Source organism: Eurosta solidaginis, chromosome 1 (assembly GCF_040869045.1).
Source record: "Eurosta solidaginis isolate ZX-2024a chromosome 1, ASM4086904v1, whole genome shotgun sequence".
NCBI classification, from domain to species: domain Eukaryota; kingdom Metazoa; phylum Arthropoda; class Insecta; order Diptera; family Tephritidae; genus Eurosta; species Eurosta solidaginis.
Window position 1 is genome coordinate 14,289,349 of NC_090319.1, and position 27,511 is coordinate 14,316,859.

At 38.3% G+C, this 27,511-nt stretch overlaps 2 protein-coding genes across 3 annotated transcripts in view; both read left to right on the forward strand.

The window, feature by feature from the left end:
* LOC137249644 (serine protease inhibitor 88Ea-like) overlaps window positions 1–27,511 on the forward strand; it is a 49,232-nt gene that overhangs the window by 18,086 nt on the left and 3,635 nt on the right. For both annotated transcript variants that reach the window (XM_067781345.1, XM_067781352.1), the window contains exon 2: window positions 25,771–26,775. In XM_067781345.1, coding sequence (XP_067637446.1) covers window positions 25,798–26,775 — 978 coding nt within the window. In that variant the 5' untranslated portion in view covers window positions 25,771–25,797. The remainder of the gene's footprint in view (window positions 1–25,770; window positions 26,776–27,511) is intronic.
* The window catches only part of LOC137249585 (dipeptidase 1), a 704,181-nt gene that overhangs the window by 18,082 nt on the left and 658,588 nt on the right, over window positions 1–27,511 (forward strand). The window lies entirely within an intron of this gene.

Below are 27,511 nucleotides of genomic sequence, written 5' to 3' on the forward strand. Positions count from 1 at the left end.
TCCTATCACAGATATTAGCGCAAGAACTGTTGCAAAAGCATTAATTGATGGTTGGATTTCTCGTTTTGGAGTACCGGTTCGTTTAACTACCGATCAAGGAAGACAGTTCAGTTCAAATCTTTTTAGTGAACTTTCTCGGATTCTCGGCATTGATCATCTTCGTACTACCGCTTACCATCCTCAGTCTAACGGAATTATTGAACGATGGCATAGAACTTTGAAAGCGTCGTTAATGTGTTTTAATAGGTTAAAATGGACTGAGCATTTACCGATTGTCCTGCTGGGATTAAGATCAACATTCAAGCCAGACATCGGATCAAGTCCATCACAAATGGTTTACGGGACTGTACTTAAATTACCTGGCGAAATGTTTATCGATAGTCATTTCAAACCACAGGAAGAGTTTGTTAAGGAATTTACTCAGCTAATCAAAACCATCCGACCTGCAGACGCAGCTCATCATTCGACTACAAAACCGTTTGTTAATGGAAAATTAAATGATGTGACGCATGTGTTTATTCGTGTGGATAAAATACGTTCATCACTCACACCACCATACGACGGACCATTTGAAATTAAAAAACGTTTTCCCAAGTTCTATACTATTTTGGTTGGAGATCGAAGTTTGAATATCTCTATTGACAGATTGAAGCCTGCTTTCATTACAATGGAAAAATCTGGAAGTCTGCAAGAAAATTATCAAACATTTCGACTTTCAAACATTTTATTTATTGATAGTCTGGCGGGGGAATACTGTAGCGATACCTGTTAGTTTTTAACTTGTTATTCTCTTTTAATAATTTTATAATTTGATCAAATTACTTTTGCCTTGTAATTTCAAATTGGAAAAAATAAAATTAATTGAATTTAAGATTTTAGAATATCTACAAATTATTAATACTGGATACGTATCCTATAGATCTATGTTAGAATTAAACATTTCTTTTATCAAAATTTGAACAGAGAGCATTTCTTCTATTAACACGCTTTCATCCTCTCTCTGTGAAGAAACTTATTTTGTTACAGTGTTTTTCACCGTATTCCGGATATCGCTAAGATAACTCAATACCATCATCATCAATTGGCGCTTAACTCAATTGACACACCAGCTTTCCCTGTTGCGCGATAACTAACGCCAAAGTCAAGTCAGGCTCCACCTGCCTCTCTCAACTCAGTGGAGGTCTGCCCATTCCTTTGCTTTCAAAATGCGGTGTCGACTGAAATACATTTTTGGCTGGAGCGTCTTTGTCCATTCGCATAACATGACCTAGCCAGCGAAGCCGATGGGATTTTATTCGCTATACTATCTTCACATCTGCGTAAAGCTTATACAGTTCATAATTTTTCCCCTCTTGGTACTCGCCGTCGGCATCGCGGATAGCACTTTATTTTCCGAAGAACTTTTCTCTCAACACCTCAAGAGCCATCACATTTTCTCTTGACACCCTTTACGGTTCCGAGCAATATATCAGGACAGGTATGATGATCGACTTTTAGAGCGTGATTTTTTTTTGGTAGAGAGAGGACGTTACTTTTTAATTGCCTACTCGGTCCAAGGTTAGGTTAGGTTAGGTGATAGCTGCCGTGATAAGGAAAGCTCACTTGGACCACACGAAGTTCCGTTGTGATACCACCTGCTCAGTCCAAAGTAGCACTCGTTTTCAAGAGTTACTATCCGTTTAATTTCTAAGCTGAAAATGTTTTCGCTGTTAATGCTGGTTCCCAATGGAAGCTTCCCAGATAGATTAAGTCTTTCACATTCTCGAATTTATATGCGTCAACAGTGACCTGGCTGCCAAGTCGGGAATGCCCTGATTCTTTCTTCGATGACAGCAAATACTTCATCTTGTCCTCATCCACTGCAAGACCCACTTTTTTCTTCTTTATCTAATCCGGAGAATGAAGAACTCATAACGCGTTTTTTAAGGCCAATAATATATCAATATCATCAGCATACGCCAGGAATGGATTGTCCCATTACGATTTAGTCCTACTGCTAGAATTATCTTCTCCAGCATTGAGTTAAAGAAATCGCTCAAAAGGGAGTCGCCTTGTCTGAAGCCTCGTTTGGTTTTGAATGGCTTGCAGAGTTCCTTCTTAATGCTTATGAAACTGGTGGTGTTGCTTAACATCATTTGGCAGAGCTTTAATCACTTTGGCAGGGAACTTAAAGTCTGCTTTAAAGTCGGCAAATAGATGGCGCGTGACGATTCTTTTATGTTTCTAAAACATTTTCAATCAAAGATTATGGTAGGGCCTTGTCGTGATTGATTCTATGGTAGATACGACCCTGTGAATATACTTGTAAATATATACACTCCATAGTAAATAATTATGTGTATGTCTAATATTATATGTATGTACATTAGACTGGGTAGATTTATTAACCGGTATCGCGCCATCGATTTTTCGATAGGATTTGAGCTCAGGAAAAAAAGTTCCACTACGCATACCCAAAAAAATAATTTTCGAGCCTGCGAAATTTCGTTTTTTTTTTACTTTTTTCGACTTTGATTTTTAAGGTTTTTTTTTAATTACCTACTAAAAAAATTTTATGTTGATTGTAAAATTTTCATGCATACCCTGTCCGACCCAAAAATGTCCGCTAAAAACGTTGGCGACAACAGTTTTTTGAAAAAAAAATATGAAAAATTTCATGAAAAAACCTTAAAAATCAAAGTAGAAAAAAAGTGAAAAAAATGAAATCTCGCAGGCTCGAAAATTTTTTTTTGGGTATACGTAGTGGAACTTTTTTCCTAACCCCAAATCCTATTGAAAAATGGATGGCGCGATATCGGTTAACTTTCGTCCATACAAATCGACCCACCCTAATGTGCATACCTATGTACATAAAAGCAATATGCCGGATAATTGTGGACACGTACATACAAGTAGTCATTTTTACGAGCCGTATATGTACAAATGGATCAGTCACTTCATAATGACTTTGCATTTAGTAGATTATGAGCACGAATGAGATTTTCCCGGTGTAAAAACTGAAGTAAATTGCTCTGTAAATAAAGTTAAAAGCTATCAATCGGTAGGAATTCCCCCAATTATGATTTGTTTCATTAAAAAAAATTTTCTTGCATAAATACTTTGCATGTAGTAAAGAAGTTAATTTATTATAGCCTCCTCGACAATAGCACTTAACATCTACTTGTTAAGGAGTTTCGGGCGCGAAAATTTAATATCCCTGAAGATGGCTACAAATATATCGTAGAAAAAAAATGGCAAAAAGAAGTTCTAATAAAACATACCTACTCAATATTTGTAAATACCCAACTCCAAGGTGACTTTAAAAACAATTACAATTAATTTGAGACCAATATATATATGTAGCTCGATTTAGTTAGGGTGTTCCTTATTTCTATCTTGATTGTCATGCGGTAAACCGTACAATGATTTGCTCTGCCATATATATCTATAATTCTGCAGAAAAGAAATAATTAATGGAATCATTTTATTTATTAAAAGAAAAATTCGAACAAACATGTTGTTACGATTAGAAAACATACATATTTACTCATATTTACTTTAGATGAGCAAAAAAAAAATGTAAATATGTGGTAAAATTTCAAATTTCGATTCTTCCGTTCCATCCACATACATGTATTTCTGATGTACGTGTGTTTGTGACTGTACTCCTCCCAACCGCTGGACCGATTTTGATGAAATTTTGTATCGCCCCTCGGCAGTGATTTGGCAAACACTCCGGGTGTATTTCTGCCATGAAAAGCTTGTCAGTGAAAATTCATCTGCCTTGCAGATGCCGTTCGGAGTCGGCATAAAACTTGTAGGTTTCGTCCCGCCAATTTGTAGGAAAAATTAAAAAAAGCAAAGCGATGCTATTTGGAGGAGAACATCTCTTCGGAGGTTATCGCGCCTTGCATTTATTTTATTTATTTATTTATTCAAGAGGAATTTAGGATGCTTTACATCTGGTCCGTCTTCTTTTTTATGGAGCGATTTGCCTGAAATAAGGTACAGGGTTGATTTCTTTAAACAAAAACTAATAAATACTTGGCGCGATTTAGGATAATCGGGCTGAGATTCTCTTCCAATTTTCTTCCTGCTTCTTTTAATTTTCCCTACAACTTTATTTTATGCCGAAAACTTTCTAATTTCTTGATGTTACTTTGCCCCGGAGTTCAACCCAGGACCTTGGGTGTGGTAGGCGGAGCACACCACGTCGGCTGCGGTACTTCCTTGAGTTGCTTATTATTTGAGAAACTTTCTTTCCGAGAAGTGCACCATGGGATACCTATTCTAAAAAATCGTATTTATGGCGCAATTTGCTTGAAATTTGGCACAGGGGTACATCTTTGGTCAAGTAAATGATTGAGAAACATTTCTTTCCGGGAAGTTTCCGGAAAGTGAACCACGATGGTATGATTTGTTTGTTTATTTGTATTAACGCATCATTTCGAAGTGATTAATCTTTAAAAATTTAAAATAAATAAATAAAAAAATTTATTGGTAACTTTATAACTCAAGATCGGATGAGTCAATTTTAAAAATTATAGCTAAAATAGTTTTGTAAGATTTCGCAGATGGTTTGTGGGTTTTGGTCTTATAAGTAGACCCATTTCTGAGAGATATAGCCTAAAAAGAGGACAAGGGTGATCCCAGAATGTGTTTTCACAATGTGGATATCAAATAGGATTTGTTAGTGAGGGTTTGAACAAGGGGCGGTGGCTTAGAAGAAGAGCGATATGGAAAGAGAGAGTTATACGAAAAGTCATGTGCAGAAAGAGTAAAAATGAAAAAGAAATAGGAGTACTAATTGGAGAGGAGGAGAAAGAGAAGCTTAAAACATTTAAGACCATCACAACAAATCCATCTCGAGTACTTTTTGTATTTTGTTTACAACTTGTTGAAAAATGCTGTTAGCCTAGTAAATAATGACTTGAAAGCTATTGTTTCTTATACTCATTGTGTTAACATATTTTTTATATGTAACTGAAGTTGCACAATATTTGTGCATCTTTATTGTTTTGGAATTGCGCTTCACACTTTTGACGCATCAATATTTCGCATCACTACATTTATGTAGATATATGAAAGCTTGAACATGTAGATTTTAAGTACTACTCTTATGAATCATTGTTTATTCAAGTGTAAATGGTATTTCGTACACACGACCGTGCAATTATGACGTCAGAGTTAGTGATTTAACATGGCAAAAGTCGGACACAATCGACACGTTCGGGATCTTGCGTACTTCAACATCTAGAAACTGGAAATATTTTTTCTATACACATACATATCTACATATATGTGATATGCTGTTTTGTGAAATCCCTACCGGCATATTTTCTATATAAAAGTTGAAGGTTGGTCTACATAGTGTCATGTAAACAACCATCATTACAAATAATTTTTTCACCGTAATCAACAGATATCAATAAAATACTTCACAATAATTGCACTGAGAATTGTGTAAACACGCGACGATTGTGACTTTTAAAGCATTGTGGTGATTTATCAATAAGTTGAATTAATACATTGTAGAAAGCTCACAAATGTACCTATGATAAGTCAGAGCTAAAAGGACTATCCTATCAGTCTGTCAATAGTCTGAACGATAAATAAGTTAAAATTTACTAGAGCTTAACCCCAGCAAACACAGAGAACAAAAGTAGTCTCGAAATGATTTTTAAAATAAGACCGGTGTGTTCCTAAAGTCATCCCGAAACGTTCGCGAAACAGTAGCGAAGTACTCCCAAAATGATCTAAGAATATACAATACAATTCCATCTTCTTTATACTTTGAGCGAAGTCCGTTACGCCTGAACAAAGGTAGCACTTAGCTCCATATTAGTTGATATGCATGCCTATCCTCCCTTTACTGAATAGCAAAATGTGTTCAGCTTCAATTGAATGATATATGTATTCCCGTTTTATTGTACAAATCAATGCATCCTCATTTTAATGGAAAGAAAGACGATAAGTCCCGCTTTTTCGGATCTGTTTAAGTTCCGCTTTTACTCACTTTGAATATACTGACGACCGTTTAAACCCTCAGAAAATATGGGAGACAGCCACTCAAAGTGATAGTTTCGGAAGGGTTATATATTGTAACGAATTTACTGAAATTCCGCTTATTTGCAACCTTCTACTAACGTTCGTATCGCTAAACTGCTGAATAAATAACTCCAAAATCAATAATGCAAAATGGTCTTTATTAGAGTACTTCACAATAACTCTTATACTTCGCAACCAATAGCGTGCTTAAATCAAACTCTTCGGTTTCCTCGTTCGCATACTTCTAGGCGTTTCTTCTTCTAGAATTTACTACTTAGTTACCAGCTATAAACTTACCAGCTATAAACGTTTATAGCTTCTCGCATAGCAATATGCGCGTCTATATGTGAGTGATACTTCCACCAATGATTGCCTTATTTTGTGAGTATTTCAGATATATGCATGTGTATGTGTGAGAACTACACTGGTAATTGCATACTTTTGTGAGTATCTCTCCGCTGCTGTATGTACATATGTGTAGACATAATGATTGATTTGTTTATGTAGATACAAGTGACTGCTTAGTATCGGCTTAGAGATGATAGTATCCCTTAGTGTTGCTAATATTCGTCACAATATTAACAACTAGTATAGCCTTCTCTGCAGGGTAGTTGCTGACTAGTATGCCCCTCGGTGTTACTTTGAGACATTCATAAGTATATACGCTGAAGCAAAAGTGAGTACCAAAAGCAACTTAAACTAAATATTTCTCTAGTGCTGGCACTACAGTTATTTTAACTTGGTAATTTATATCTGTGCAATACAAAAACATCCTTTGCGTTTAGATTGGGCATTACGCTATTGTGTTTGAACCTGGATCTGAACCACATACCAAATATGATTTGTTTGATTTGAATAGACTCAGAATTGGTATGTCTTAAAAATCTATTTCCAAAGGGAGTGGGAATAAATAGTCCCGATATGATCCTTAAAGCTACCCGAAACCGGAAAAGATCCCGAAAACATTTCCGAAATGACCACGAATAAATCCCTACATATTCCCCAAATGATCCCAAATGGAATCTCGAAATTATCGAGAGATCATCTCCAAAGTCAGGAAAATATACGAAAACTAGTGAAGTGGAAATATTAACTGGAAATTAAACCGATCACTTATCCTTGTAGCTGCGAAGCAATCTCGAAAAAAAACTAAGCGATTGCTTAGAAAAGTGCGTTCATCAGTAGATGCAAAGTTTTTTTCATAAATCGCTTTGAGGTATTTCAATGCCACTACGATGTTTTACTACTAAACACGCAGAATCAAATCTGTGGAATTTCCAATAGAAATATATAAACGTATAAGTCAAGTTGAAGATCGGCCACTCGCCTCGCAGTCAGGTCACGTTTTAATTGAAATGCACATTAGACTGTTAAAAAAAACACTTTCGCTTCTCAACCAATTTGAGCATTTGATTGTGAAATTTATTTCTCCAAAGTATGAGGTTTCAACTTGCTGTAGGGCATGGACATGCCCATGAAAAAGTCAATCAATACTAGAGAGATATATTTAAACACACTTTATATAAAACAAAAAAAAAAACTTAAATACATTTAAAAAAATGTTCAAAAACAAAGTGAATTTCGAGTGACTTCAAACTTATACTTTGTTAAAGTGATTGGTCTACATTGTAGACTTAACAAAAATGCATATTCAAAAAGTTTTAGAAATTTTTAAGTAAAATTTTCGAAATGTGAATGAAGATTTTTAAACATTTCTCAAATTTTCGAACGAATAATTCGTTTTCTTATATTTTTTATATTTGAAAAATTGGAAAATGCGATGTGAGCACCCTTTTTTTATTATACTCGGGAAAGACATTTTATACATTTAAAAACCGAAAAATTTTTTTTTTTTGAAACAGTCTAATACATATACAAAGCATATAAATAAATAAAATAAATGTAAGGCGCGATAACCTCCGAAGAGATCTAAGGCCGAGCTTCTCTTCCAATTTGCGTCGTGCTCCTCTTTATTTTCCCTACAAATTGGTCGGACGGGACCTACATCGCTTCCCAAGGCAGTTGGTTCTATGTACCGGAGCGACTCGGGATTTTTCCCGACCAAGGACTGTCATTTCAGTGTGACCCCATTTAATTTGTTTCGTCCCTCCCACAAATTGTCATCCTCCCAGCAGCTCCTTGCAGCAGGACTGCTACATATTCTCTTACTCCGTGAAGGTATCGAACCCAATCCGGGGCCGTCTCCTGACCCCGGTCCTGAGAAATGGTTTTGCTGCATTTGCCAGAAAAGAATCTTTTTAGGACGGTCATACTCTGTTCAGTGTGTCTCCTGCAAGGGATGGTTGCATCGGACAGGTTGTTCTGGGTTTGATCCCAAAACCCGACGTCCACGTAACTTTTATAAATCTTTTGTGGCTCCTTGCTGCTCACGCCCAAGGGCGTCCCGTAGTCTACGCCTAAGCGTATCCCCACTACCTTCCAGCAGCTTCGCTGCTCAGCAAGCCACAACAAGTACCCGCTGCTGCTCGCGCCCCACGGCGCCAACAACTCAAACAGCTGATACCACTCATAAGTACTACCTTCGTAGTAGAGCTGGTAGCAATGCTGAGCATCAGACCCTGCCCCCGTCTTCTTCTCCCCCTCTTTTCTGGCAGCAATCGTGCAGGTCAGGGAAACAGACTCTTAGTCCCTGCCTCCGTTTGCACCGTCTGCCAGCACAGAATATATAGGTTTGCGACATCCGCTCAATGCAGCTCCTGCCTTGGGTGGTGCCACTTTCCTAGATGTTCTGGTCTCCGCGACGGCAACCCCTCGACGGGTTTCATCGCGCCATGTTGCCAGGTCGCAAACCCAAATCATCCGGGTACCCCAATGCTTGCCCAAGGGCGCCCAGTCCCAAGGCCACAACAGCAATTGCGTCCTGGCCTTCCACAACCTAGGCGTAGTCACCCGTCACTTACCCCTAGAGTGGCGGCGTCACCCCTCATGCACTTCAGAATTCTGCAGTTCAACTGTAATGGACTAACTGGGAAGATTACGGAGATAGTCGATTTCATGAAGCGGCACAACATCCGCATTGCTGCGATTCAAGAGACTAAACTCACAGCAAGATCTGCATTGCAGACCTGCTCTGGTTATAATGTCCACAGGAAAGACCGCGAGAGCGGAAATGGAGGCGGCCTCTCGTTTATTATACACCACTCTGTGCAATATTATATATTTGATCCTGGCATCGACCGCAGGGACAATGTCTTAGAACGTCAAGGCCTATCTGTCCGGTCAGGCGATGCAAATCTAGAAATCATCAACATCTACATCCCTCCTGTCACCTGTTGCCCCAGTGGATACCGCCCTAATATCGAGGCCTTACTCACTGGCAACAATCGCATTATCTTAGGCGATTTCAATGCCCATCACGACCTATGACATTCAAACTTGCGGGCGGACAGTAGGGGTGAGATGTTGGCGGATCAAATAGACGAAACGACGTTCTGCACAATAAACGGAGACGCCCCCACACGTATGGTAGGAAGCTGTCATAGCTCGCCAGATATCTCAATCGTGAGCGCAGAACTCGTAAACTGCGTCAACTGGCAGCCGATGGTAACATTGGCATCCGACCACCTGCCCATACTTATTTCGTTCGAGCGTACCGCCGACTTCATCGTCACCGAAAAACGCACTTTCATAAACTTCAAAAAAGGAAAGTGGGAAGAATATAAATCTGCAACAGACAGCAGCTTTGCTGCCCTCCCTATCCCGACTGATGCCCGCCAAGGGGAGCGTGCCTTCCGTAAGGTCATTGAATCCGCCTCGGCACATTTCATTCCCGCCGGGAGAATTCCCGAAATCCGGCCCCACTTCCCGGCGGAGGCCGCGAGCTTAGCGAGGGAACGCGACCTTATAAGACAGCTTGATCCAGGCGACCCCCAAATAAGGGACATAAACCAACGCATCAGATTGCTTGTGGACGAACACAAGCGGGCGAGGGAAGAGCACCTAAGAGGTTGTAACCTCTCTACCGGTGTAGGTAAACTTTGGTCCACCGTAAAGTCCCTATCGAATCCGACTAAGCACAAAAATAAAGTTTCCATCGCCTTTGGCGATAAGGTGCTGTCGGATGCGAAAAAATGCGCGGGCGCTTTCTGCCGACAATATATAATGCATCCTACGGTCGACAAAGATAGACGGAGAGCCAATAGACACGCACATAAACACAAACTCAGCGCGTCACCAATTACCATCACACCTAGAGAGGTTGAGGACGCCATTGGTCGTGCTAAACCATCCAAAGCAGTGGGCCCAAACGGCATAGCCATGCCGATGCTTAAAAACCTAGGGAAAGAGGGTTTCAAATATTTAGCGCATGTCTTCAACCTGTCTCTTTCCACCTTTGTCATACCCGAGAAATGGAAAATGGCCAAGGTGGTCCCGCTACTAAAGCCTGGGAAACCAGCTAACGTAGGTGAGTCATATCGTCCGATATCTCTCCTATCGCCAGTGGCAAAGACGCTTGAAGCCATTTTGCTCCCTTATTTCCAAGCACATTTGCAGCTACCCCTCATCAGCATGGCTTCAGAAAACTCCATAGCACTACCTCCGCGCTAAATGTCATTAGCACCCAGATAAATTGCGGTTTGAATCAATATCCCCACCATAGAACAGTACTCGTAGCGTTAGACCTATCAAAAGCTTTTGATACGGTCAACCATGGCTCGTTACTGCAAGACCTGGAAGGGTCTACCCTTCCCCCATGTCTTAAAAAGTGGACCGCAAATTATCTGGGTGGTCGGCAGGCATCGGTGCAATTCAGAAACGAAACATCAAAACAAAGGAGAATTAAACAAGGGGTGCCACAGGGTGGTGTCCTATCCCCGCTTTTGTTTAATTTCTACATATCTAAGCTACCTTCACCACCGGAAGGAGTCACAATCGTTTCCTACGCCGATGACTGCACAATAATGGCCACAGGCCCAGGCCCAGAGATCGATGAGCTTTGCAATAAAATAAACGGCTATCTCCCTGATCTCTCCAGTTTTTTCGCCTCGCGAAACCTGGCATTGTCACCGACTAAATCTTCCGCGACCTTATTTACAACATGGACGCCCCAATATTGAACATCCACGTCGATGGCACTACGCTACCGACTGTCCTACACCCCAAAATCTTGGGTGTGACGTTTTATCAGGATCTACATTTTGGTGCGCACGCAACCGCAATTGTTCCGAGAATTCAGAGCCGTAATAAAATCCTCAAATCCCTTGCTGGCAGTACCTGGGGAAAAGATAAAGAAACGCTCATGACCACATACAAAGCAATTAGCCAGCCGATTACGTGCTACGCGTCACCCATATGGTCGCCAAGCCTAAAAACTACCCACTGGAAGAAACTACAGGCCTGCCAAAATACTGCTCTCAGAATCGCCTCGGGCTGTCTTCTTATGTCCCCAGAACACCATCTGCATAATGAGGCGAGAATACTCCCCATCAGGGAGAGAAATGAGATGCTGACCAAACAGTTTCTGTTGAATACCCAGAAACCTGGGCATCCCAACAGACATCTGATTGACGAACCAGCACCGCCTAGGGGCCTAAGGAGTCATCTCCGTAAGCATTTTGAGGAAATATGGCACCTGAGAACCCAGCCGTATGAAGCGAAAAAACACAAGCAGGTCCTTGGTGAACTCCATAGACAGGCGTCGGACCTTTATGTCGGGAATTGCCCGGTGAATCCAGTACTTGAAGAAAAATATCCAGAACTTGCGGAAGAGGAACGCATACTCCCCAGGGAAACGCGTGTCACTCTTGCTCAACTTCGTTCTGGATACTGTAACAGGTTAAACTCTTACCTATCCAGAATCAACCCCGACGTACAAAATGTATGCCCCGCTTGCAATGTGTCCCACATGACACCAACCATCTCTTTAATTGTAATGTGGAACCAACGCCTCTAACACCCCTTTCCTTATGGTCCACCCCTGTTGAAACGGCAAGTTTCCTTGGACTCCCGTTAGAGGATATTGATGACAATTTGTGATCGGCTATTGGGTGGGGCGAGCATTGCTACAACAACAACAACAACGGGACCTACATGTTTTATGCCAACTCCGAACGGCATCTGCAAGGAAGACGAGTTTTCACTGAGAGCTTTTCATGGCAGAAATACTCTCGGAGCGCTTGCCAAACACTGCCGAGGGGCGACCCCGCTTAGAAAAATTGTCTTCTAATTGAAAAACCTTATTTCTAAAATTTTGATGTTGCTTTGCCCGGGGTGTGAACCCAGGGCATACGGTGTGGTAGGCGGAGCACGCTACCATCACACCACGGTGGCCGCCACACCACGGTGGTAAAATTATGAAACATATTAAAAAATGTATACTGTCACAGTTGTGACACATTAATTACGCAAATGTATGTAGTTGCGAATTTTGTTTGGATTTTTTACCTAACATTCTGAAAACCGAATGCGTCAGCGATTTGAAATGCAGTTCGATGTCTCATCGGTAAGGTCGCGTATGCCATGAATAATGTTGATTCGTAAGGGGATTTCAAATGTTTGACACTGCTATAATCGTTGACATTTGTTAGCTGCATAATATTGTTGGCAGTTTAAAAATACTCAAAGCAAATATAAGTTGCTGAGATGGCTTGATGCGAAAAACATCAAACCTTATGTAGCTCCTATAAGGTCTATACTCTCCTCAGTTTTTTTTTTAAACGATATCGCATGTCTGGAAATATTCATGGTAAAAATCTGAAAGCCATATATACATCTGAGTGGAATATCACCTTATCTCGACAGCCAGTTCGAAAATGTCCTATTTCAGATTTTAAAAAAGGACGCCCAATCTTAGAATTGGTCTCAAAAACAACCTCCTAAGAATTGGGTTCAAAAACACCTTATGTCAGAATATTTTTTTTTCATTATCGCACTATCTCAGCTCAATATGATTTTAATTTATGCTAAGATAGGCCGTTTTCGGAGAAAATTCTGAAATAGGCCGCTCTACAAATTCTGATGTAGGACTTTTTTAATAGTCTGCTGAGATATGGCGTATGCGAAAGGGCAGCCGAGGTATAAAGATAGTATTAGGAGAAGAAATGTGAGTGAAAGTGGGAGTTTCAAATACATAGTTAAGCACAGAAAGAAGAAAGAGATTTAGTCGTGAAAAAAAAAAAAAATCCGCCGGTCTTGAACACGAAGTGAGGTGTTGCAATATGTTATTTAGATTTTACAAAAACTATCGATAGTTGGATTAATTTTTTTCAGAGACCCAATTTAATTATTATTTCAGATTTGAAATTGAAAACGTTGCCCGAATTCAAAAAATTAAGAAAAACGTTTCTTTGTAATAATAGGGCCGGCTATCTTCAGCGGGTGATAGAAAGAGATATAGAATTAGACCACGATAGTCAATTAAAAATAAGGTGATCGGTTCTATTTGTAATTTTGACGTCTATGCAGAAGTTATCACACTTGTCTTATCCACAATGATAAGAATTTTTTTCGCTGGCAATTGGAAAACAATTTGAATGTTTTTTGGGGCATAAATATTTTGCAAGATCTAAGCATACTGACCTGTGGTTTGCTTTTAACCAACTTTTAATCTGTTTGGGCACATTGGCAGGTAGTGCTTAATTTCCTTGGCTGTTATTTCTCAACCGAAATATTACCATTTTTATCCGGCCAGCCGCCAAAATATGCTCATGCGAAATAATGGGTTTTGAGTTCTTGATGCCCAAGATGATGGTCCCTGTCGATATTTGGACATTGCAGAGTCCGTAAAAGCGGTCTTCGGAGCTATGCCCGACATCGATCATGTTAGGATTGATTGATCATTGAGCCATAGACTGGGATCCAGGATATCTGATCAGGAGTTAGCCAAGTAGCTGTATGGGTTTTTTGTCGATCTGCTACATGATATCAGACAGATCAATGCGCGGGGAGAGCAATTAACCTCCTCAAATTGGAAGTATTAAAACGTGGAGGCTGAGTTTTCTGAATACCAAATACCTTGACCACCCTTCGGGCGACCCGTCAGCCTCTTACTTCATACGAGTCATCGTCACATGTACTTTTGCAATAACTTTCATTTAAATAAAGGTTTCGTGATAAAATTTGGTATAAAACGTATTCTATTCCCACTAAAAGGGCATATAAATGGGAATTGCAGCGCTTACTTAGGCAACTAAGACATTTTAAAAAAGCTTATTGTCGACTTTCGCCACCTTCCTATTTTCTCTAAGGTTAGAACCTAATAATTATTCCCGTACTACCATTACAAAGTCTTCTTTATTCTTATTTCTGTTTCTGCGTCCCTAGGCTAACCTCTCTAAATTTATAATGTAACCATTATGTCTTAGTTTACAAATTACACTACTCGACAAAAAAATCTACAAAAATAAAATAGGCCTTTCCTAAAGTAAAAATTTCTCCTGATTCCGAATATGACTTCCATTTTCTTGTGGCAGATCTGGTTTCCGAAATATCGGCGAAAATATGAAAATTCCCATTTTGCAGAATACTATTTCATATAGGTAGGGCAAAAATGTGTAGTTTTCATTTTTTCGTTTTAAACTGTTTAATTGTACATTATACTAATTCCCATAAACATTTCTTGCCTTCACCTCCTTTCAGTATCTTCAGTAGTTGGGCCACTATGCCAAAAAACCTTGAAACAATTTTGAGAAAAAGAAGAAATTTTTTACAAAATTTCAGATTTAATCACTTTAAAATCGGAAAAATTCTACGGACGAAAAAATGTAAGCCCTCCTATGTTGTAGGTAATTTAACTACGAAAATTTTAAGCATAACAGTACAACAATCGGACGTGCCGTTGAGACTACAGCACCGTTAACTTGCAAGAGTTTATCCTAAAATTTTAGTATTACTTTGATAAAATTGGCGAGACATTTCATTTGGTCACTCTACCTTAGGGTCTAGTAAATTTAAAAAGACATCAAGTATTTAATTGTCACTACTGTTTGTTGTAAATTTTATTTTGCAAATTGTAGTGCAAATTTATACATACTATATCGTTAATGTGTTTACGAAATGGCTTGTTGCAAAAGAGATTTTAAATGTAAAAATAATCCGGATGATTTTTGCTTTATTTGCGGACATTATATTTTTGGAAACTCAGCTCGGAAAATAACTAATTCTGTCAAAGATGCATACTTTCATTATTTCGGTTTCCGTGTAAAAAATCTCGATAAATCTTGGACACCTCATTTTATTTGCGCCTCCTGTAGATTAACTTTAATGAGATGGGTATCGGGTAAAGGTCATAACATGAAGTTTGGTGTTCCAATGATGTGGACTGAACCCTTTAACCACGATCAGTGCTATTTTTGCGTGATAGACCTTAAAGGTAAAACGAGAAAAAAGAGGAAATTAATAAGTTATGCAAATGTGGCATCAGCTAAAAAACGAAAACTACATGACCATACCTTACCCATACCTAGGCCGCTTATAAGTTTTGAAGCCTCAAGCGAAAGTAACTCCCAAGCAGATAATTCATACAGTGAACAAGAAGGAGAGGTCCCACATCGAGTCTCACAAGCCGAACTTAATGACTTGGCCAGAGATTTGAAATTATCGAAATTTGATAGCGAAGTTCTAGGTTTGCAGCAATGGGGGCAGCCTGGGCCCTTCGACAAGTACTTCCAAATTTCGAAATAGACACAAGACTTTCTCTTCTTTTTTACTAAAAGTGAAAATATTTGCTACTGCAATGATGTTCAAGGTTTACTTGAAGCACTAAAATAAGAAAATAAAGTGGATAATTGGCGCTTGTTTATAGACAGTTCAAAGCATAGTTTAAAAACATCATTACTCCATAAAGGAAATTCTTTACCGTCAATACCAGTGGCACATTCTGAAAATACGAAAGAAACTTATTTAAGCATATCCAATTTACTTGAGCTCATTCAATATAAACAATTTAATTGGAAAATTTGTGCGGACTTAAAGGTAAGCAGTTTCGGTGGTACAATATAAAATAAACAGTATATGAAATACATCCCAGGTTGTAGCTATAATTCTCGGACTTCAAGGAGGTTTCACTAAATATTGCTGTTTTCTCTGTCTTTGGGACAGCCGTGCTAGAGAAACCCATTATATTCAGGAAAACTGGCCACCAAGAGCTAAGTACGAACCAGGTGCCTTCAATATCGCAAACCCGCCTTTAGTAAATCCCGAACGAGTTATTTTGCCAGCACTTCACATCAAATTAGGATTAATGAAAAATTTTGTAAAGATTTTAAGTAAGGACGCGCCATCCTTCCAGTACTTAACGAAATTTTCCCTAAAATAACTCAAGCCAAATTAAAAGAAGGTATATTTGTTGGTCCGCAAATTACAAAGTTGCTGAAAGACGAAAATTTGCGAATCATTTATCATCAGTAGAAGCAGCAGCTTGGGACAGCTTTAAGCAAGTCGTTAGTGGATTTCTTGGCAACAACAAAGATCCCAACTATAGAAAGATGGTCAAAGCCTTGTTGAAAAACTACAGTGCTATGAAATGAAACATGTCCCTCAAAATGCATTTTTTGCATTACCATTTGGATAATTTTCCCGCAAACCTAGGTGCTGAAAGTGATGAACAGGGTGAAAGGTTTCACCAAGACCTCATGATTTTTGAAAAGCGTTATCAAGGTTTTTGGAATGAAGAAATGGTGGGAGATTATTACTGGACAATAATATGGGAGACAAACCCAGAAAATTATAAATGGGTAGTTAAAAGTACCCACGGTAGTTAAAAGTACCCACTATTGACCACCACGGTAAATCGCTAAATTTGACTTTTTTTAGATGTATGTATGTATTTAATGTTGTTGTCGTTGTTGTTTTTTTTACTGAATTGCTGATTTATACTCATATTACTCAACTAAATACAGTTTAACGTGCAAAAATATGTCTATAATAGAACGTTATAAAAAAAATAAAAACGTAGTTTGAATAAAAATTGTCTCTATAAAAAATTGTAGGATAGACGCTTGCAAGTTAACGGGGCTATAGTCTGAACGGCACGTCTGATTGTTGTACTGGTATGCTTAAAATTTTCGTAGATAAATTACCTACAACATAGGAGGGCTAACGTTTTTTCGTCAATAGAATTTTTCCGATTTTAACGTGGCTAAATCTGAAATTTTGTAAAAAATTTCTTTTTTTTCAACATTTTTTGAACGTTTTTTGGCATAGTGGCGAAACTACTGAAGATACTTAAGGGAGGTGAAGGCAAGAAATTTTTATGGGAATTAGTATAATGCATAATTCAACAGTTTAAAACGAGCAAGTAAGGAAGGTTAAGTTCGGGTGTAACCGAACATTACATACTCAGTTGAGAGCTATGGTGACAACATAAGGGAAAATAACCAAGTAGGAAAATGATCCGAGGGAAACTCTGGAATGTGTTTGTATGACATGTGTATCAAATGAAAGGCATTAAAGAATATTTTATGAGGGAGTGGGCCATAGTTCTATAGGTGGACGCCATTTAGGGATATCGCCATAAAGGTGGATCAGGGTTGACTCTAGAATTTGTTTGTACGATATGGGTATCAAATGAAAGGTGTTAATGAGTATTTTAAAAGGGAGTGATCCTTAGTTCCATAGGAGGACGCCGTTTCGAGATATCTCCATAAAGGTGGACAAGGGGTGACCCTAGAATTTGTTTGTACGATATGGGTATCAAATGAAAGGTGTTAATGAGTATTTTAAAAGGGAGTGATCCTTAGTTCCATAGGTGGACGCCGTTTCGAGATATCGCCATAAATGTGGACCAGGGGTGACCCTAGAATTTGTTTGTACGATATGGGTATCAAATTAAAGGTATTAATGAGGGTTTTAAAAGGGAGTGGTGGTAATTGTATAGGTGGTCGCCTTTTCGAGATATCGCCATAAAGGTGGAGCAGGGGTGACTCTAGAATGCGTTTGTACAATATGGGTATCAAATGAAAGGTGTTAATGAGTATTTTAAAAGGGAGTGGGCCTTAGTTCTATTGGTGGATGCCGTTTCGAAATATCGCCATAAAGGTGGACCATGGGTGACTCTAGAATGTGTTTGTACGATATGGGTATCAAATTAAAGGTATTAATGAGGGTTTTAAAACGGAGTGGTGGTAGGTGTATAGGTGGTCGCCTTTTCGAGATATCGCCATAAAGGTGGACCAGGGGTGACTCTAGAATACGTTTGTACAATATGGGTATCAAACGAAAGGTGTTAATTAGTATTTTAAAAGGGAGTGGGCCTTAGTTCTATAGGTGGACGCCGTTTCGAAATATCGCCATAAAGGTAGACCAGGGGTGACTCTAGAATGTGTTTGTACGATATGGGTATCAAATTAAAGGTATTAATGAGAGTTTTAAAAGGGAGTGGTGGTAGTTGTATAGGTGGTCACCTTTTCGAGATATCGCCATAAAGGTGGACCAGGGGTGACTCTAGACTTTGTTTGTACGATATGGGTATCAAATGAAAGGTGTTAATGAGTATTTTTAAAAGGGAGTGGGCCTTCGTTCTATAGATGGTCGCATTTTCGAGATATCGCCATAAAGGTGGGCCAGGTGTGACTCTAGAATGCGTTTGTACAATATGGGTATCAAATGAAAGGTGTTAATGAGTATTTTAAAAGGGCGTGGGGCTTATTTCTATAGGTGGACGCCTTTTTGAGATATCGCCATAAAGGTGGACCAGGGGTGACTCTAGAATGTGTTTGTACGATATTGGTATCAAATTAAAGGTATTAATCAGAGTTTTAAAAGGGAGTAGTGGTAGTTGTATATGTGAAGTCGTTTTCCAGATATCGACCAAAATGTGGACCATGGTGGCCCAGAACATCATCTGTTGGATACCGCTAATTTATTCATATATGTAATATCTGCCAAGATTTCAAGGGTGTTTTATTTCGCTCTGCAGAACTTTTTCATTTTCTTCTACTTAATATGGTAGGTGTCACAACCATTTTACAAAGTTTTTTCTAAAGTTATATTTCGCGTCAATAAACCAATCCAATTACCATGTTTCATCCCTTTTTTCGTATTTGGTATAGAATTATTGCATTTTTTTCATTTTTCGTAATTTTCGGTATCGAAAAAGTGGGCGTGGTCATAGTCGGATTTCGTTCATTTTTTATACCAAGATAAAGTGAGTTCAGATAAGTACGTGAGCTAAATTCAGTAAAGATATGTCGATTTTTGCTTAAGTTATCGTGTTACCGGCCATGCGGAAGGACAGACGGACGACTGCGTATAAAAATTGGGCGTGGCTTCAACCGATTTCGCCCATTTTCACAGAAAACAGTTAGCGTCATAAAATCTATGCCCCTACCAAATTTCAAAAGGATTGGGAAATTTTTGTTCGACTTATGGCATTAAAAGTATCCTAGACAAACTAAATGAAAAAGGGCGGAGCCACGCCCATTTTGAAATTTTCGACTGCCAAATTACAGCTTGCAAAACTTTTAAATTACCTTCTTTTAAAAGTGGGCGGTGCCACGCCCATTGTCCAAAATTTTACTAATTTTCTATTCTTCGTCATAAGTTCAACTCACCTACCAAGTTTCATCGCTTTATCTGTCTTTGGTAATGAATTATTGCACTTTTTCGGTTTTTCGAAATTTTCGATATCGAAAAAGTGGGCGTGGTTATAGTCCGATATCGTTCATTTTAAATAGCGATCTGAGATGAGTGCTCAGGAACCTACATACCAAATTTCATCAAGATACCTCAAAATTGACTCAAGTTATCGTGTTAACGGACGGACGGACGGACGGACATGGCTCAATCAAATTTTTTTTCGATCCTGATGATTTTGATATATGGAAGTCTATATCTATCTCGATTCATTTATACCTGTACAACCAACCGTTATCCAATCAAACTTAATATACTCTGTGAGCTCTGCTCAAATTTGTTGAGTAGTGTTATTTATAGTTTATCTACGTTATTGAATTTTCGTTTTTGTGTTCTGTCACTGTTCTGACTAGCACTATCAAATAATTTTGCCAAATTGTTGTGCTAGGAAAATTTGAAAACAGAACGGCGCCAAGAAAAATTGGTATATAACTGTCTAGTAATACCACATAAAGCCCAGTATTAATTTTTTCTCGATTCTTGTCGTCGCCAACAAGTAGAGGTCCATAAATCTTTCATGGAGCTGTTCTCTCGAATAGCACAAGAGCCTCTCATCTCATGTTGTCAGTGACCTGTAGAGCTTTATTTTTGATCGTTGAGAAGGAACTTACTTTTCAATTGCACACTTAATCCAGTTCCCAGATAAAGTCCTTTAACATTTAAGATCAGATTTCAATGCCCCTTCGCATAATGACTTTAAATTACGTATGCCTTATCTCAGATAGCATAGCTTATTGTAAAGGCTGAACCCAACCATAAATTCGGTTACATTTTCATCAAACTCTTAGTCTTTGAAAGCTCTACCATCTTTGCCAAATAACTTTTAAAATACCAAAAACGAGCTTTTTATAAGCCGGTATACCTTAAATTGTACATGTGAGTTCGAATACTGGATATGTGATCTTGGTACACTGCGGTAGAAGCCTCCACTGCATTGTGATCAACAGTTTGCTAAAACTTTGGTTTCCATGCCATTCAACGAGTCTTAGCAATTTCTAAGAAGATATTGCTGACGTGCTTTGTTGGGGACGGACAAAGTCGTCTCTACCAGCATAGTGGACTAAAAGCTATAAAGCAAAAAAATAAAAAAAAATATCTAATTTAAATTCTATTAAAGTTACAGCTTTTAATGCCAACGAAAAAACATATTTATTGAACATAATAATTATCAAACAACGTAAAAAAGAAACGTTGACAACTCGAGCCATAACCGCAGAAAGGGCTTAACCGGCATAAACAAAATTGTTCAGTAGACGCTTTTTTTGTATTTATGTTGCGATTGCTTTAGATAGTAACATGAAAGTTGGTGTGTATATAAGACTATATAATTGACGTATACTAATGTGGGCTTTTTTTGCATTTCTTTAATTAAAATGACGCATTTGTCGCTTACACCCCTTTTGCTTTCCAAAAAAAGACATCATTACTTGAAAGTGTCGGTTAAGCCAAAACTAGAATATTAAAAAATTCAAATTTGAAAACAATAAAAACAGTGGTTGGTGATGCAGATCAATGTTTTTATTCAGATTTCAAGACGGAATTCATATTTCAAGATGCTGACTGGTTAACAAATATTTAAAATTTACAACTAAACTCAGTTTTTCTAAATAAAAACTATATAATTAAGGTACAATATATTCATTTCACATTGCCGTCTTCTACATCAGTAACTGGTAATGTATCTGTGATAAAAGAGTTGTGTTTTAAGTTGAGGTACTCTCTGTGGAAAATTTCGGGAATTATATTTTTATCACAAAGTGATTTCAAATCTTAACAATTTAAAGATGAAATTCTCTGTAAGCTCCTGTATTAACTGAAGTAAAAGGTCCCTACTTTCGTAGAAGTCTTTTGGGTAGTGGTTTCGGGATCCTCCTAGCTCGTTTCCCAACACAAGTATCTTCTTCAACTATTTCCTCTGAAGAATCGGTGTCGGTATATGGAACTAGTGCAACTTTAATTGAAATCTGCAACAATAATTTGGCTATATTCATTATAATCCTTATTAAGAAAAATCTTAATCTAAAAAATAATCACCTGTGTTTGCAAGAAGTTCATATTTAAATTAACAAAAATTACGAAATATGCATACCAAAATGTAAACACTTTGTATTGAAATTACAAAATTTTCTCGGAAAAAAAGGCTTAACCTACACATTAGAGATATACGCCGCCGATTTTGGTCGTTTTTCGCACTCCGCCGCCGAATGTCAAAAATCGGCGCGGCGGCGGCGGCGGCGGCGTCCGGCGCGTTACTATATTTTCTACTCGTTTAAGACTGTTTAGGCCATTTATTGTTCATGTCGAAAATTTGTCGGGTATGGTCGAAAATGGTATCAAGGGATGCACATCACTGCCAAACTAATTGCGAAATTTAACTCTTTCTAACTGCTCGAAAGTTATTAAAAAAAAAAAACAGGCGCTTTCGATGTCAGCTTAACACCGCCTTTGCATCACCCAATTCACCAAGTTATTAAAACAAAACACCAAAAAAAACGTTATATAATACATTTACATATATGCTCAGTTTGCATATTTTTTTTTTTCAAAAAATTAATAATGAATAATAAATTCAAATAAAATGACGTAAGGCGAACATGTGTTCAAATTGTTCTCAGGCTGTTAAAAAAACAAATTACCCAAAAAGGTGCCGATTTTTTAAAGAATTTTATATTGCGATAGGCTGAAAGAATAAGCTAAATCAGTGAGGCAAAATCCCTATCCAACACTAGTCCCTTGGAGTAAATCACATTGATTATGGCCTATCAACCAAGTTTAAATATGACCTACACGTTACGGCTCCTTTTACAAATGTGAATACGTAGGCACATACATATATTTACCAGGTGAGGCTTTGTTCTTCGCAAGAACACTCAAAGGGGTGAAAAAAAGCTTTTCCAAGACAGTCGAACTAATGACCGTGTGTGCTACTACCCTAACATAGTGGACAGTCGAACTAGTCATCCATAATGAGCTTTTATATCATAAGGCCGGAAAACAGCAGTTAACATCTTTCAACTTAAAATCGGTCGACTTTCATTCTTAAATATTGTTTTGATTTAACGAAGACTATCGAAATTAATGTTGTGAAAACAAACGTCTGCAAACTTTGGTCTACATTTTAGAAATTTTATCCAGGGTCCTTGTAAAATTTTAATTATATAGATGTGCCGAGGATTATACGATTTTCACCCATGAGTTACGCAATGACATCCACTTAGACTGCTTATGATTTCGAGGGCGGCATCCATGGCCGAATAGTCACTCCCTAAGGTGTTTCTCTGTTGTAGCTAGGCAGCATAGCGGGACAAAAACATCCCTTATAAAGTCTTCGGAGCTATACCTAGAGCTTCCAGGAAAGTGACGTCGACGAAGGTATGAGTTCGAAGTCGGAGTCCTATAGCTTCTGTGCTGGCATATGGTGTGAGGGCAGGAGGAGTGGTAGCGACTGGTGGTCGGGATTGCTACTGTTCGCACATCGGGAATTGTAGCTCTTAAACACAGCCGAAAAAACTGGAGTCGCCATGTGCCACGAGAGTCCTGAGTATTAGACCATTAATAGCAACCGTAAGTCGCCTTTGTGCGTGACCGCCAAGGAGCCACAAATGATTTAAAGAAATTGTGTTTGCGATGATTATTAGGAGTTAACCCCAGGTGAAACTACGCTTTGCACCAGATATATAGACAAAAGTGTGACCATTTTATGTATATCCATTTCTCTTTAGCAGACGCAGTAGTACCAATTCCAAAGACCGGGGTTAGGGGTTACACCCCAACCAACGCCTCTAACACTCCTTTCATTATGATCCACCCCTGTTGAAACAGCAAGGTTCTTTGGACTCCCGTTAGAGGATATTGATGACAATTTGCGATCGGTCGCGGCTCTTAGGTGGGGCGAAGCACTGCTACAACAACAACAACGAAGCACTGCTACAACAACAACAACCGGGGTTAGGTTCGAAGCCTCTCTGGAGTAAGTGAACGAGGGACAATCCTTCCGCAAAGAGCTACTCCTGAAAATTTTTGAACGATCTGCGAGAATTTGGGGCAAAAACCTAGGATCTTTCCGAAATGGCCAAAACGTGAATTTCCTTAAATACATACAAACAAAACCTTTCCTACGTATTTTTTTTAATCAAGAAAAGTAAGAACACCGGCGTACGTCGGGGCGCCGCTCACGCCGCCGCCGCCGATAAAGTGATCGGCGTAAACCTCTACTACACATTGCGAGCCCAAAAAAAATATAAACAAAGTGTTTTGTGCACTTGAGCTAAAGTTGGCTTATCTATAACTTCGTATCGGTATTTCGTAGGACTTTGATTTTTTTGGAGCTGGTGCATATGGTAATGGCCTTTCGGTTTCCATCAAATACAAAAAATCAAATATAATGTCGGTTACGCCCTTTGTGCGGTTATGGCTCGAAATGAACATTGAAGGAAAAATTCAAACTAAACGTTGATGAAAAACTATTATTGAAAAAAAAATTTCAATTTTCATTCAAAAATTACGTCGGCTTCGTGAGCAAATGTGCTAAGTCCATTTTTCGTAACTTTTCAGGAGGGAAAAACCCGTCTAGCTTTTTATGTTCTAAATATTTTTAATACCTGAAACGGTTTCCCTTCGGAGTTCGTCTTATTTAAATACCAGTTATCAGAGCAGTTTTAAATAAAGCCATAGCAGAGTTATGAGCTCCTTTTGGACTCCTTTGCACATTTTCTTTCTATAATTTTTTTTTGGACTTAGCACATTTTCACAAAAAAGATTTATTTTTAAGAGTATTAATTTCATTTGGTATATTTTATTATTTTAAACCAAATAATAACATTCTTATTTCATTAATGTTAACAAAAATACTTTTCTAATTCGTAAAATAAATCAGTGGTGAGGTAAATCATCATAAAATTTATGGTGGTTCTTGGGTAATGTTGATTTGATGCATTGCAAATCTTCATATTTTTCGGCAGGAATTTTTCTTTTTTCTGTGTGAAGCTGTTGCAAGTTGGAAAACTCCATAGCATCAATGCTTTTGTTGATTTTTTGCGGTAAAACTTTCCATGCTTCAGGGAATCGTAGTTTGAAGAATATTTCTCCATTTGCAGTGTATTTTAAAGCACGTATATCTGTTACTTTATAGTCTCCTTTTTCACGTCCTGGCCGAATACTTTTATAAAATTTAACAGAGTTAAAATAAAAAAAGAAAACGAATAATCCAAATAAGTGACATCGTAGGGTTTTGTTTTCTTTCGGCCTGCTTTACATATACCAATGTATTCTGCGGAGACATCGATATTTCTGTTTTTTATATATCTTTCAATGGTGTAGTGTACGCTATCTGCCACCATTTGAGTGTGACTCATTTCGAGAATTTTCGAGAATCATGGGCTGCTTGAGTTTTTATTTTGCAATTTTATTAACTTTGAGTGGTTGCTTGCTAAAGTAGTTTTAATAAAAATGTTAGAAGTATTCTAAAAGAGTCTGCACATTAAACAAGTAGGAAAGGTAGCTGTTTCGGCAAAGTATAGACGTTAATAGCCACAAGTCAAGCTTATTACAGCAATATAGTAACAATTGTATATAATTCTATAAAAAAAATTGAATAAAACGAATAATAATTTGTTTTCACTTGGACTTAACACATGATTTTTCTTTGTTTTTTGATTTTTTGTGGACTTAGCGCATTTGCGTAACATTCCATTTCAACATGGACATTTTGGTAACTTTTTTTTGGTAGACGATGTATTTTTAGCTGTACAATCATCCTGCATTAAAATCTCAGTTTTCATAAAAAGTGGACTTAGCACATTTGCTCACGAAGCCGACGTGTTATATCCCCGATTTTTTTTAGTTATTTATATCACTCGAAATATAAGCAATTTCTTATTTCGCTCGACAAAAAATAGTTTTTAAATATAAAAGTTTCTGAGTGAAAAGAAAAAAATCTAAAAATAACTTGTTTATCCAAGGAGAATAAAAAATTTAAAAAATTAATCACGCAAAATAAAACTCCAAAAATAATTATTAAAAAGCAATTTTTGCAATAAAACTTTTAAACGTTACAATCCCTGTTAAAAATTGGTTTATTGAAAAAAAAAAGATATACATATATAAAAAATATTTCTAATCACTTTGTCAAAATTTCTCGTTTCATAACAGACACTCCGCCAATAAAAAAATAACACAATGACGCATTTAAGTTGGCAAATTTTACCGTTAATCGTTTGCTTGCTCGCACCATGCCTGCTCGCGCAACACACCTGCCAAATCGGGCAAGATATCAGCGACGTACCACGTACCATACGCTCCGATCTTTATCGTGGTCAACAAAACTTCACCGTATCCATGTTGCAAGCCATCAATAAAGCAACACCCAACGAGAACGTCTTCTTCTCACCCTACAGCACTTTTCATGCGCTATTATTAGCCTATTTTGGTGCGGGCGGTCAAACTGAAGTCGAACTAACACAGGCGTTATCCTTGCAATGGGCTAAAAATAAAAATCATGTCCTTAGCGGTTATAATTTGGAGAAAAGCAGTCGCTTAAAGCGCGCTAAGAAAATGCCGTTACAATTTGCAGCAGCTGATCGCATTTACTTTGATAAGAATATCGCATTAACTGACTGCGTCAAGGATGTTTTCCCCGAAGAGTTGGCTACAGTCGATTTTCAGAATAATGCCGAGGAAGTTCGTGTTGAAATCAATAATTGGATAAGTAATGTAACACAAAATGAGATACCCGAAATGTTGAATGTTGGTGATGTTGATGCGCAGACGCAATTGGTGCTGGCAAATGCTGCATACTTTAAGGGTCAATGGTCAAATAAATTTGATGCAAAAAATACAAAGAAAGATATTTTCTATACATCAGAGAGTAAACATTCATTTGTGGATATGATGCACAAGCGCGGTACCTACAATTTGGCATTGGATGAATATTTGGGAGCGTACATTCTGGAGATGCCTTATGTGACATCATTCGAGAATGAAAAGGAATCGGATGTGTCAATGGTTGTTATTTTGCCGCCTTTCCACGATTTAGATGGTGTGTTGGCTAAATTAACGCCCGATTCATTGGACGATGCATTGAAGGGAGGTATGGCGCGCGAAGTGGACGTCTCATTTCCGAAGTTCGATTTTGAGCAAAACTTGGAATTGGTACCAGTAAGTAAAAATGGGTTTTTTTGTACTATCAAATGTTAGGTTAGAGTACGGGGTAGCTACGCCGGTGGGCCGAACTTGGGCTGCATGGCCTGTAGTTATAACACAAAATACCGGAAATTTAAGCTATAGCTAGATATATATAACTGTTGTGTAAATAAATCCTCGCGCAATCCAAGTGGTCCGAGACCAAAACACTGCCAACTAGTTGTGGCCAAAGCTGAACAGTAGCTCAATGGGTGTATTTCCTAATCCTCAACGCAGGTGAATCAGGAAAGGTTTTTCAGTGAATTGGGACCTATCGCAGGGACTCTCATTAGATGGCACTGCAAAATATCGCACATGACGTCCAGAAATCTTCAATCAATCGGCAGCCACTGGCTTGTAGCTACACGAAAAGCTTGTGTGTTGTTGTAGCAGTGCTTCGCCCCATACAATAGGTGCGACCGATCACAAATTTTCATCAATATCCTCTAACGGGAGTCCAAGGAAACTTGCAGTTTCAACAGGGGTGAGCCATAATGAGAGGGGTGTTAGAGGCGTTACAATTACACATTACAATTAAAGAGATGGTTGGTGTCATGTGGGGACACATTGCAAGCGGGGCATACATTTTGTATGTCGGGGTTGATTCTGGATAGGTAAGAGTTTAACCTGTTACAGTATCCAGATCGAATTTGAGCTAGAGTGACTCGCGTTTCCCTGGGGAGTATGCGTTCCTTTTTCACAAGTTTTGGGT